At 40.0% G+C, this 13,804-nt stretch overlaps 3 protein-coding genes across 4 annotated transcripts; all 3 read left to right on the top strand.

Moving 5' to 3' along the window:
• The first annotated feature begins 3,216 nt into the window (after nucleotides 1-3,216).
• LOC121179852 (odorant receptor 131-2-like) lies at nucleotides 3,217-6,690 on the top strand. Of its 2 annotated transcripts, XM_041034935.1 has the most exons (4): nucleotides 3,217-3,321; nucleotides 3,899-3,965; nucleotides 4,460-4,627; nucleotides 5,237-6,690. In XM_041034935.1, the coding sequence occupies exons 3-4, from the start codon at nucleotides 4,478-4,480 to the stop codon at nucleotides 6,002-6,004; spliced, it is 918 nt and encodes a 305-aa protein (XP_040890869.1). In that variant the 5' UTR covers nucleotides 3,217-3,321; nucleotides 3,899-3,965; nucleotides 4,460-4,477; the 3' UTR covers nucleotides 6,005-6,690. The 2 variants fall into 2 exon arrangements, with proteins under 2 accessions (XP_040890869.1, XP_040890868.1); XM_041034934.1 differs by having other exon boundaries at nucleotides 3,280-3,965.
• A 1,491-nt stretch (nucleotides 6,691-8,181) lies between these two features.
• Nucleotides 8,182-9,574, top strand: LOC121179513 (odorant receptor 131-2-like). The gene is made up of 2 exons (XM_041034401.1): nucleotides 8,182-8,331; nucleotides 8,777-9,574. Exons 1-2 carry the CDS (start codon nucleotides 8,182-8,184, stop codon nucleotides 9,572-9,574), a joined length of 948 nt encoding a protein of 315 aa, XP_040890335.1.
• A 2,399-nt stretch (nucleotides 9,575-11,973) lies between these two features.
• Nucleotides 11,974-13,422, top strand: LOC121179512 (odorant receptor 131-2-like). The gene is made up of 2 exons (XM_041034400.1): nucleotides 11,974-12,123; nucleotides 12,643-13,422. The coding sequence occupies exons 1-2, from the start codon at nucleotides 11,974-11,976 to the stop codon at nucleotides 13,420-13,422; spliced, it is 930 nt and encodes a 309-aa protein (XP_040890334.1).
• Nucleotides 13,423-13,804: the final 382 nt, after the last annotated feature.

The following is a 13,804-nucleotide window of genomic DNA, read 5'->3' as shown; positions in this document are numbered from 1 at the left end:
CCTCTGAGTGATGTGTTTTACTTTTCAGAATCACTGTGTGTAGATGCTGTATAAAGCAAACTAAACATCCAGTAAAGACTGAAGACAGCGTTTGAGCCCTGAGGTTTTTATGGGAAGCAAATGTAAAACTACGATTCCAGTGACAGATTCCACAAACAAAGGTTAGAACAGGTATTATAAGAGTAAGTTCTTACAGTAACAAGGAAAATGGATCCACAAACATATAAACTCACTGTGAAACTATGCTGCATTCACACAATGTCGACAGAACAGGAAAACATGAACACCTTTTTCTGACTTAGGAGAAGGTGACAATTTTAACTCCCTTTATTTTATTTTTTTTTGTAAAACCTTCTCATTAACAGGTTGTAAAACCTGTTAATGAGAATTTCTTCACTAAAGCTCCATAAATCCCCAGATAAAAAAAAGTTTGTTCACGTCAGTAAGTTTTGTTTGTTTTTGTTTTTAATGACTGAAGAGTCATGTGAGTGAGTGAAACCCTGACAGGAACAAAGCTAATTCCTTGCTGGTTTCCATGTGCTGAGTTTAAAGAGCAGCTCCGTGGGGATCACTCACTGCTTCCAAACAGAGAGCGTCGTTACTGACGGTGACCTTAAACACATTTTCTCCACAGACTGTGACGCAAGACGTGTTTGTTCCAGTTTCTATCTTTGTTTGAACAAACATCACCAAATAAAACAAGTTTGATTGAAACTGATTGAACTGATGAGTTTGGGTAAATGAAAGTTACAAATGACTTTTATTTACCGGAGAATCTGCAGATTAAAGAGATTCTAGATTTATTCATTAAACCGTTGGTGCATAAAATGTACACACAGTATTTCTCAGAGCCATTCAGGTTTCAATCAGCGATTACTTTTATTACCATTGATTTTTATTACCATCTAATGTTTCTTACAATTAATTGATCGATCGCTTCTTTAAAATGTCAGAAACTGTTGCAAAATGCTGTAACACTGTGATGAAATGTCGTTTTGTTTGACCATCAGTCAAAAACCAGTTCATTTGTAGGATGTTTGCCTTAAAAAAAACTTACTTGAACAGTTAAAGGATTATTAAACACGCTGCAGAATAATCCATCAGTTCAGGTCCAAACTGGTTTTCAGAAAATGGAAATGAAGAAAATATTTTAAAGACACAAACATTTTCTTGAGCCGTGTGAAATGATGCAACAACTTTCGATCATCACGTGAAAACTCTGAAGTTTCTGTTCATTTGTTTTGCAGTAAAAGTTTATAAAAGATCAAACGAGTCAAACAGTCGAGTGAAGTTTTCCTCCTCGTGGATCAGCAGCTGATTTCAACGCGTCCACTGAGAATACGTTTGTTTTCACAACCTGCTGAAGGTCAGTGAACTTAATCAGCTGTTCTCCACTGAGTATGTGGCAACTTGTTTTTCATTTACTAAAAAAAGGCAGTTTGAGTAAATGAAATGTCAGAGCTAATCAGACAGAGCGTGGCTGCAGATTCATTCAGTGACGATGATGAGAATCTGTCTCTGAAGACAGATCTAATAAATCCCTGTGATGCCGTGTGTGTGTTTTCCCTGCGTGTTGGATGCTACACAACAAGCCACCCCGGTGTGTGCGTGACCTTTACCGTTAGGGCCTAACGAGGGCTGATGAGATGGTTTCTTCTTCTGTGTCCTGCAGCACGACTCACTTCCTGAATACACCGAGGGTTTCTGAAAATGTCAGGAGGTCCCACAGGTCCTTCCTGTGGAAAGCACAACAAAGTTTTGATTGTGGTGCAGTGTTGTTGCTGAACAGACTTACAACCCACATGAAGCAGTAACGTCAAAACCAAACATTCTTCACACATCCTGGGTCCTCATGTCCACAGTGAAGCTGCTGGAGTTTTGATGCCTTTGACATTTTAACAGGCAGAACTAAGACCAGAGGCACATTCTTCCTTTCCCTCTAACATTAAAAGGCCCCATCTTTATAATTTGTAGGAGATATGAAATTGTTCATTTAACCAGTGTAAAAGAAAAGATCAGAGTTAAGCAAAAACAAGCACTTAAAAAAAACAGCATCACAAATCGTGGGCATTGTTGATGAGCATCCCTGTAACAGATTTATTGAATGGGACATTTTACAGTTCAAACATAAACTCGTCCGTCTCACAAACTACAGACGGTGAAGGTTTAAGAAAAACCGGAATAAATGAGCAGAGAAACATGGAAAAGACCTGAGTGACTCTGAGAGATGGTTCATTGTTGGGGCACAGATGGTGGAGCTTCATTAACAGACTGTTCATCTGGGTGTTTGAACAGGAGCAGTGACCAAAGTGACATCTGCACTTAGATCTATGGGAAAGACGTCAGTTAACCAGGGTCAGTTAACCAGGGTCAGTTAACCAGGGTCAGTTAACCAGGGTCAGTTAACCAGGATCAGTTAACCAGGGTCAGTTACCGTAGTCGGCCACTCGTGCTTGATGACTGTGATGCTCGTGCATTAGAGCGATATGTAAGAAAAACAGAGGAGCAGCTCTTCCTCAGGACGCAGGACGCGGCCTGTCCACAGTTACACAGAGAGGGATAATATACGAGGACAGACTCCACCCCCTCTAAGACCATAATGTTGATCCTCACAGATGTTTTATAAACATTAAAAAAAAACTAAAAAATGAAACCGTGTGACTGGAGGAACAATTTCACAGCTCCTGTGGAGTCCAGCGTTTGTGAACATGCCCGCCCATCCTGACAGCACAACCACTGGTCAGGCCTTTGCACTGAGGACAGACAGAGCTTTGGCATTCATTACGATCTTGGGTGTAAAGTCAGAGGATAACCAACGTCAGTAGGTTTCATCCTCTCAGAACCGTGAGGGTCTGTAAAAAACGTCCTGGCAGCTGTGTCTGAATGGTTAAAAGCACTTTACAAAACAGCTGTTAATCCTCGATCCAATAGATAGATTAATATTTCAGATTGGAGCAAAGTGGCTGAACAGCCACACAGTCGACCAACGCTGCCTCCCTGGACCCTGTCTGTGGAGTAATTCCTCTCATCCAGATTCCAGGAACACTTCCAGTCTGATGACGAATTAATGATTTTAGAACAACTACTGTGGATTTTGCTGTTCATTTATATAATTTACATAAATTTCTGCACATTGAAATGTATAAATAAAAATTTGCTCATTTACTTGCATGTTAATGATGCATGTTAATGCAGAAACACACACGCGTGTGCACACACACACGCAGACCCGCAAATCCTTGGATGATTGCAAACCAAACCACATATAAAGTCTGAGTCTGTGTGAAGCAGCAAAGCTGACGTGGTGATGCAGACTCTGAGGTAAGTGCTGCACAGTCACGTGCCTTAAAACATGTCACAGCAGACATGAATTAAGTACTGGAACAATAATTACATGATGTTAACAGTGTATTTTTGTACCTTTGACAGTTTTGAACTGATACACAACCACATGTTGTCAGTGTTTACACAAAGACAACAGACGTGTTGACTCAGGCCTGTGTGAGGTGTTTTTACTGCTGTATTTTCTCGGTGTGTAATTCTTACCTTTTCTTTTTCAGGACATTTCATGCTTTAAATTTTCTCGTCCAGATTCTCTGAAGGAAGAAGAAATAAGTTACAAGTTCGGACATTAAAGCGACAGAAAGTATGGAAAGCAAACATTAAAACAGATGCTGTTCAAAGGAGCTTGAATGTTGAATTTAAACGATTAAATTAAATTAACATTTCACCAAATGATGTGATGCTGTATAATTGTTTTTTCAGCTGAGATATTTACTGGAAAGGACACCAACAACTTTCACTACAGTGGAAATGATTAAATGAGCTCACCTCATGTGTTGATGCTGAATGTTCACTCCAACTTCAACTAACAATACACTGATTTTTATCATTCAAGCTGATGCCCTGATCCTGAGCCTGAGCCTGAGCCTGAGCCTGAGCCTGATCCTGAGCCTGATCCTGAGGTGAACACTAATTTTTCTTAACATTAGAAAGAAATGAAAGTTCACAGAAATCAGTTGCTTCAGATTATTTGGTAGTTTTTAAATATATTGAGGTTAGGGTTGGATTTGAATATGTTTTTTATAATTATTATGAATACATTTAGAAACACTGCAAATAAAAAGTGTAGACTGTTATGATCCCATTTAAATGGTGTATGTCTCTGACACATCATGATGTGATGTGAAGTGATTCTCTAACGATTTAAGTTTGTGATGAGAAGCTTATATTTTAAAACATATTTTAACAATACACATTCAAACCTACAACTCCTGACTATTCGACAGGACGACATCGAACTAAAACCTCTTTCCTCAGTTTAACAAACGTGTTGACCTTGCTGGATTTTTGGCTGAAATAAAAGTTTTTTGTGGGAATTTCTGGCGTTAGATGTGAGATGTGCGGTGAGTGCATTGCAGAAATGGAGTTTGTCCTGTATATGTGTTTTATTTGTTAGATCTTCAGCCTCAAAGAGATGAACGTGTCATCTGCCAATGTGACTGTGGTTATAGAGTATCGAGACTCCTTCACCAAAGCTGTGGCCAAGAATGTGATCGTCGTGGTTCTCAGCATCTCCATCAACTACATCAATGCAGGCCTCATTCGCACCTTCTGCAAACACCAGGTCTGACGTCTCATTCATTACAGCCAAACTCTAATAACACATTTACTAAAAATAAACTTTATTCAGTGATGACCTGATCAAGTCGTTAGTATTTATTTAGTTGGGAATCTGAGTCTGATCTGACTTACATTTACATATTGAAGAAGATATGCATTAAATGTACATGTGACTCACTGAAATAACTGGTGTAGCTACTAAATTTTTATTTTTTACAAGCTAATTAATCCAAATACTGGAGCCCCTGGTTTGTAACTATTAAATTCATGAGCTTTAATTTCTAATATGAGTCAATATGAACGTTTAACGACGACACTGTGACTCCTGAAACCTCTGACAGCACCTCTACACATTAACATAAGTTCTGAAAAAGCTGCAACCATAAATCAGCTGACTTCAAGTTCCTGATTGACTCCTCTGACTGTCTTCATCTCCATGGAAACAGCCGTGTAAAAGTGACAGAAAAAACCTGATACCTCAGGAGAGAAGCTGAAGCTGTGTGTGACTGATCAGTGACACAAAAACATTCAAATTAATTTACTGAATCTGTAACTTATCCCTTTTAAAGTTCACTTCATAAAGTGTATGAAGAACACATTTTCTTCCCTCCAGACCTTCTACACGAATCCTCGGTATATACTGTTCTTTCACCTGGTGGTCAACGACATGATCCAGGTGACGCTGACCGTCATCCTGTTCGTCATCAGCTACACCATCTACAAGCTCAGCGTCTCCGTCTGTTGCATCTTCATCCTGATTGCTCTGTTCACCACTGAGAACACCCCTCTCAACCTGGCCTGCATGGCGGTGGAGTGCTACATCGCCATCTGCCTGCCCCTCCACCACGTGCACATCTGCACCGTCAAGAGGACGTTGATGCTGATTGGTTTAATCTGGGCGACGAGCATGTTGTCCGTTCTTCCTGATCTCTTCGTCACCTTGGCCACGGAGCCACTGGACTTCTTCCACTCTCGGGTGTTCTGCCTCAGGGAAACCGCCTTTCGAAATCCCCACATCATCGAAAAGAGAGACGTCACATACATCATCTATCTCGTTATAGTTTGGCTCGTTATCTTTTACACTTACTTTAAGATCTTGTTCACTGCAAAAACAGCGAGCAAAGACGCTAAGAAAGCCAGAAACACAATCCTCCTCCACGGGTTTCAGGTGCTGCTGTGCATGGCAACATATGCAGAACCCCTGCTGAAACACGCTCTGCAGCAGTGGTTTCCTCAGAGTTACACTGACTCTCTCTTTGCCACCTACATCATAGTACACATTCTGCCACGATCCATCAGTCCAATCATATACGGCATCAGAGACAAAACCTTCAGGAAGCATCTGAAAAGGTATCTGCTGTGTACAGCGAGCTCGCAGTAAGCATCCGGAGTCACATTCTGAAAACTTTCACTCTGTTGAGGTGGAAACTGCTCGTTTGGTTGTTTCATTAGGTTGTGAGAGGTTAGGTAGGTTAGCTTAACTCACACAGGCCTGTTTGTTGTGAATTTATTTGTATTATGATTGTTTAGAGTGATTCGTTTTTTCTGCTGACCTTTTACATTTTGTCTCCAACCCCCAAAGAACAAAGATCAAATTAAAATCAGTTAAATCAAACTAACGATTGTCTTTAATGTTGATTAATCTGATCATTTTTTCTAAACTAACAGTTTAGTCTATAAAATGACAGCAAATAGTGAAACGTCCATTATAATTTCCCACAGGCCGAGGTCACATCTTTAAATGTCTTGTTTTGTCGAGCCAACTGTTCAAAAACCAAAGATATGATACAAAGAAAAGCATCAAATCTCTGACTGACTGATGTTTTCGCAGCACTTAGACAAAGAAGGCCTCTGCACAGTAACACAAGTCTGCACCTGCATCAGTGTGAAGAAATTTCAGACAACACACTTCAACACATGGAAGAACGTTAGTTGCAAGTTTAGTTGACTAAACTTGCTTTTTAACTTTGGCTTTAACCTTTGGTTTTTTTTCGGAATGATCGATTTTTTTTATTGCTCATTACAATTAAAAACTTTTTCATGTGTGAACATGTGAAAGTTGTGCTTGTACACAGGTCTGTGTTTTAATTGCGAGTTGCAACTTAAAAAAAAATGAAAACCTTTGCTCACAGAAAAAAAAAAAAAAAGGCCAACACACGTACTGCCCACGTGTATGCACCTAACACCTAAATACATTCACCCAGGGAATCATGGGACATTTGACAGCACACTAAATAAAACGTCTGAGAATTGATGCATCCGTATTTTTGGTGTCCTGGTCTCGATGCATTAACTAAGGTAAGAGCCACCTGCTGTAAACCTCAGTGCAGCTCTGAACTGTAGTCCGACTGCACTGATGTTGATCTGTTCACTGCATATTGTGCATATTACTCTGCAGGAAGCAAACATGAGTTATACCTACACGAGCCTGTTTGTGGTGTATTTTTCTTTGTTCCTGCTGATTTTTTTTACAGTTTCCAAACAAATGGTTCAACAGTTTGAAAGAAACGACAGGTTAATCTGACAAAAACAACCTTTACAGACTGCTGCTTACAGAGCTGTGCAGCACCTTGTAATTCTTTAGTCTCTTCCGCTTTATAAAAGTTCGGGACGTACACAGACTGTGAAACTACACTGCACATTATTAAAAAAGCATCATCATACTTTAATTGTATGATTTTAAATGCATCTGATTCTGTGGCTGAGGTGAGAACTTCTTTCACCTGCTGTTGTTACTGAGGGGAACCTGGACAAAAAGATGGTTAATCAATGGATCTAATGAAGCTCATCACCACTTCTGCCTCTGCCTCTGTCTTAGATGAAAATAAAAAGTTGTTGTTGGTGATGAATCAGTTGATCCAGGTTGTTTAATCCACCAGTTAATGGTGATACTGTTTAATGTTGTAAAACAGACTGAGAAACATGAGCCAGCTGCTGGTTTTCATGTTTACTGTACAACATTTACTCTCAGAGATTTCAACTTACTGTGATTTAAATTTGTCTGTTACATTAGTTTTAAAATCTCTTAAATATTCAAAGATTACAAACATAATTATCATTTGAAAGTAGCTCAACCTGCAGAGGGACTATATTCTGACACTGTCCTGTTTACTCGAACACAAATGCACTTTTCTGAATTAATTTTACTTTTCTTTAAATGTGACAATGCAACTGAAATGTCAAACGTAAAAGAGCTTTAAACATATATTTGTATTTGGGACCTTCTTTGCGTTACAGGTGGACTGTGCTAAGGTTATGCTTATATCTGAATATATTTACAACAGGATGGGAACAAACTTGTCACTGGTATCTTATTAAACCGTATAACAACATGTGTTTGGGGTCATGTTGGTGGGAACAGAACATGAAATTTCCCTCCCTTCTGAAAGAAAGAAAGTCAGACTTAATTCAGTATAACACGAATCTAAACCAAGCCACTGCAGATTTCTATTAAAATCAGTGCTGTCGTACAAATGTAATGTCATGGTCAATAATCTCTGAATATTTACTTATAGCTGAAGAATTTTTATTATTTCCTTTCTTTTCAGCCTCAAAGAGATGAACGTGTCAACAGCCAATGTGACTGTGGTTTTACAGTATCGAGACTCCTTCACTAAAGCTGTGGCCAAGAATGTGATCGTCGTGGTTCTCAGCATCTCTATCAACTACATCAATGCAGGCCTCATTCAAACCTTCTGCAAACACCAGGTCTGACGTCCCTTTGACATGTAATGATCAATTTATTTAATGTACAGCTCTTTAGTTCTGTCATTTATGCTTCTGTTGGTGGTCATCAGCAATGAATCCACACCAGCAGAAAGACGGAGGAGGACAGAGGAAGAGCGACTAAGTGCGAGTGATTTCTAATTTCTTTATTCTCTTCAAACTTCACTCAGTGTTTTGATGGACCGGACGAATAAGGACGATCAATGGGACGAGTAGTATTGTAAATCAGTGAATCAGAGACGTGGGCAGTGGGCATTGAGAGACAATGACACAGATATTGAGTGGTTGACTCTGAGTTGCTATTTAACATTTGAGGGTATGACACGTCTCAGGTTCAAGTTTAAAGCTCTGTCCTCAGGCTTTAACAGCTGAAAATGTCCTCAAACTTTATCTCCCTTCCCATGTCCTTTTCTTCTCCACCCTCCAGATCTTCTACACGAATCCTCGGTATATCCTTTTCATTCACCTGGTGGTCAACGACATGATCCAGGTGACGCTGACCGTCATCCTGTTCGTCATCAGCTACACCATCTACAAACTCAATGTCTCCGTCTGTTGCATCTTCATCCTGATTGCTCTGTTCACCACTGAGAACACCCCTCTCAACCTGGCCTGCATGGCGGTGGAGTGCTACGTCGCCATCTGCCTGCCCCTCCACCACGTGCACATCTGCACCGTCAAGAGGACGTTGATGCTGATTGGTTTAATCTGGGCGACGAGCATGCTGTCCGTTCTTCCTGACCTCTTCATCACCTTGGCCACGGAGCCACTGGGCTTCTTCCGTTCACAAGTGTTCTGTCTCAGGCAAACTGTCTTCCCACACCCCCTCATTATCAAGAAGCGGGACGTGACTTATGTGGTGTTTCTAGTTATAGTTTGGCTCATTATCTTTTACACTTACTTCAGAATTCTGTTCACTGCAAAAACAGCCAGCAAAGACACTAAGAAAGCCAGAAACACAATCCTCCTCCATGGGTTTCAGCTGCTGCTGTGCATGGCAACATATGCAACGCCTCAGTTGAAAGATGCTCTGCTGAAATGGTTTCCTAAGAATTACACTGACTCCCTCTTTGCCACCTACATTTTAGTACAGATTCTACCACGATCCATTAGTCCAATCATATACGGCGTCAGAGACAACACTTTCAGGAAGCATCTGAAAAGGTATCTGCTGTGTAGAATCAGCATAGGTCAACCTGAGCAGCCATTCGTGGACCATAATTAGGTCTTTTAATAAAAAAGCTCATGAGCTACAGGATTTCACAAACTACGTAGTCCCTGAAACTCACCCTGCGCTTTCCTTCCAGGTAAGGGAAAAAAGTATGGAGTATGGATTATTATGTAAGTTTCTATCCACCTGTTTTTATGCACACATTTGTGCATAAAAAGTTCTGTGTGGCGTGATGAGGAGACGAACCTTTACATAATCTCACATTAACACACGAAACACACAGAAACTTCTAGAGCTGCAAAGGTTGGTTGCATTCACCAGCAACCGCCACTTTTCAAGTAAACATTTTAAATATTTGCTGTTTTTTGCTCCTATGTTCTATGATAGATTATAAAATATTTTGGTCTGATGAACAGACAAATCAAGCACTGAATCTAAAATATAGAAATGCAAAAATTAAATCATGAAATGTTTTGTAGTATGACGTAAATTTAAAGATGCAATGTCCAGTTTTATTAATACTTGCAAAAAAAAGTGAAATTAAAAGTGAAATGGATTATGGATTATTTTTATTTTCATTTCAAAACAATCAAAACCACTGGGTGGGATAAATCATCAACGCTGAAACATAAACCTTCACAAACATTCGTCTGCTGCCTGTAGATATCAGAATACACAAGAGCCTTTAGAGTCAGATGGCTAAAAGAAAAAAAAAATCGCTGAAGTACCACACACACACACACGCACACACCTATCACCCACATGTATGCACACAACACCTGAACATGCAAACACACCAGCTGAATCCTGGGACATGAGTGTAACCCTCCTCATATAAAGTCATTAAGATTTACTGGAATCATTGTGTTGGTGTCTTTGTCCAAATGCACTGACTGAGGTGAGTACGACCCATTTTACACTGCACTCATCTGTCTGAAGAATGACTCGTGAAGTATTACAGACTCTGATTTATTAAATCCTTTATCATAATTCAAACTGATTCTGTGTTGACATCAGCTGATCAGCAGGTTGTAAACAGTTTACATAAAATTCAAAGACAAACAGTTGTTATACACACAGGCCTGTTTGTGATTGTTTTTGTTTTCAGTGACTGGTGTGATTAGAACTTTTTATACACTGTTGCCCATAAAATTGGAATAAAATATATTTTAAAATATATTTAACATAATTTAAACTCATTAATTTCGGTCCCAGTAAGTAAATCATTGATTTTCATATTTTAGCTTGATGCTGATTCTCTGTGAGTTCATCACTCAGTTTGTCTACGTACATTTAACCTTCATAAGTTCTGTAGCATCCAGCCATGAAGAAAACCAACAGCAGATATCAGACTATTTTCAAAGCTTTTGAGCTTTTTCATGATAAAGTGTACATGTAAACTAATTCCTTTCAGGTTCATCTGTGTACGATGTCAAACAGCTGGATGTTAAAAACTAAACCATCCTTACTGATCAGTAGGCTGCTGGAGCAGCTGTGTAAGTTCAAACTTAACTTAGTGTGACCACAGCGGAGGATGTTTGCTATAGCTTCGTAAAAACAGGTTGCATCATACAAGTTAATTACAAAATACAATTAAGATGAAAGCTCAGATTTACAGGTGTAAGGCTTTGCTTTGTAACTGTTGTCACTAATAATACAAACTTTTAACTCTTTGACCTCAGCAGAATTTTTTCAACACAAGTGAAAAGAGTTTTGTTTGGATTCTAATTCTTTATGAGCATTAATCAGTGTCTGTGCAAAACATCCAGAGAGAAACTAACACGACGAGCAGTCAGTGTGTCCTTTACACTCAAACCCACAAACATACGATCAGCTGGTGCAACAGGCTGCTGACCCCAAACACACACACACACACACACACACTGGACGTCAGTGTACTGTTGAAGGTAGCTTCTTTTTTCTGCATTCATTTTGTGTGTGTGAGTGTGTTGTATGAAACGGTGTGTGTCACTGTAATACACTGCACCTCAGAATATAATGTGCGAACACAGTGATTCACATACGTGTGCTGTGTAAAGTGTGGATGGCTGTTTGCACCTTAGTGCCCCAAACTTCAACCACTGCACACACAGAACAGATGAACATGTTAATGAGAACAGCTGTAAATGCAAAGATAGATCTCAGGATCTGTAGAATCAGTCCAGGATCATTCAAATTATATTTGTGCTATGTTGCATTTTATTTGATTTAAATCAAACCTTTAAAATTTTTCAGATCAGTGATGTTGGTCCACTGCGTTTTATCTTCGAAAGCGTTTATCTTACAACAGGAGCTGTTAAATAGTCCTTCAGTCAGTGTTGCTTATATTTTATTATATAGCCCAATAAGGTGAATTTGTTTCCTACGTTTACTTTAGATATTGTAGTGATTAATATCTGCAGAACATTATGTTCATGTTTTTTTCCTTTAGGCTCAACGTCGGCTTTAAAGAGATGAACGCCTCGTCTCCCAACGTGACAGGGGCTGTTCGGTATCCAGACTCCTTCTCCAAAGCTGTGACCAAGAATGTGATTGTTGTGATTATCGGTGTTTCCATCAACTACATCAATGCGAGCCTCATTCACACCTTCCGAAAACACCAGGTCTGATTTTCCTTTAATGACATGCGGCCAGTAATAACGACTTTAGACATTTATATCATATATCACATTTATATCACCTACTCTTCAGGAACCATAAACATAAAACGAAAGATAATGTGAATGTCACATTTGTGACGTAAGTCATTCTTCTTAAAGTAAGTAAGTTCTGCTTCTTAAACATTAAAGTATGTGGAGGAAAGACACATTACTACAGGCCACAGTCAGCTCAAGCTGCCCGGCAAAAACTGCAGGCAGTAGCAGTAGATGTTGTGGATTTCCTTGATCGAGGGATACGCAACGTTTGTTGACATGTATGCTGGTCCCGCCTCCATTTTGAATTATTTTATTATTATTTAACTTTATTGAGATCTGATAAGTTGCTAAGACCAGGTATAAATTCAAAGGCCTCTGGATCAGATGTCAAAAGTTGCCACAAACATGAATCTAACACTGAAAGAACCTGACCTCTCTTCTCCAAACCTTTCCTCCCCTTCCACAAACTTTGGTTCCACCCTCCAGATCTTCTACACGAATCCTCGGTATATCCTTTTCATTCACCTGGTGGTCAACGACATGACCCAGGTGACGCTGACCATCATCCTGTTTGTCATCAGCTACACCATCTACAAACTCAATGTCTCCATCTGTTGCATCTTCATCCTGATTGCTCTGTTCACCACTGAGAACACCCCTCTCAACCTGGCCTGCATGGCGGTGGAGTGCTACGTCGCCATCTGCCTGCCCCTCCGCCACGTGCACATCTGCACCGTCAAGAGGACGTTGATGCTGATTGGTTTAATCTGGGCGACGAGCATGCTGTCCGTTCTTCCTGACCTCTTCATCACCTTGGCCACGGAGCCACTGGGCTTCTTCCGTTCACAAGTGTTCTGTCTCAGGCAAACTGTCTTCCCACACCCCCTCATTATCAAGAAGCGGGACGTGACATATACAGTGTTTCTAGTTATAGTTTGGCTCATTATCTTTTACACTTACTTCAGAATTCTGTTCACTGCAAAAACAGCCAGCGCAGACGCTAAGAAAGCCAGAAACACAATCCTCCTCCATGGGTTTCAGCTGCTGCTGTGCATGGCAACATATGCAGCCCCACAGTTACTAAGTGTTCTGCAGCAGTGGTTTCCTAAGAATTATACTGACTCCCTCTTCGCTTACTACATCATCGTACAGATCCTGCCACGATCCATCAGTCCAATTATATACGGCGTCAGAGACAACACTTTCAGGAAGCATCTGAAAAGGTATCTGTTGTGTCTGCACAGGTCCTCAGCAACCGTCCACTGACTGTAAAAGTTCAAACTAAAAGCTCAAACTTCTGTGAACTACAAGATTTTTGAAATTGTTATACCTTTGTGTAAACTCATAAACATAATGTGCACAGTGGATCTCACTTATGAAACGAAGCATGTGACATCGCTGAAGCACTCGTGACAGTTCAACGCGTCAGAGGAACATTCGAGGTGCCAGACCTGCCACATCTTCACGACCTAAGCTCAGTTTATGTTGCAGGTGTTCAAACTAAACTCTGGGTTGTTTAAAATGACTTAATGTAACTCTGTTATTCATGAATGGATTAAATAAGCAACTCAGTGCTTCTGTAGAATTTGACTGTCTGTTACTCATGGAACTTAAAAATGTTGTAAATCTTTGCTTGTACATTGTGCTA

This window comes from Toxotes jaculatrix, chromosome 3 (genome assembly GCF_017976425.1).
Source record: "Toxotes jaculatrix isolate fToxJac2 chromosome 3, fToxJac2.pri, whole genome shotgun sequence".
Lineage (NCBI taxonomy): Eukaryota > Metazoa > Chordata > Actinopteri > Toxotidae > Toxotes > Toxotes jaculatrix.
This window is presented reverse-complemented; position numbering and strand designations above follow the sequence as displayed.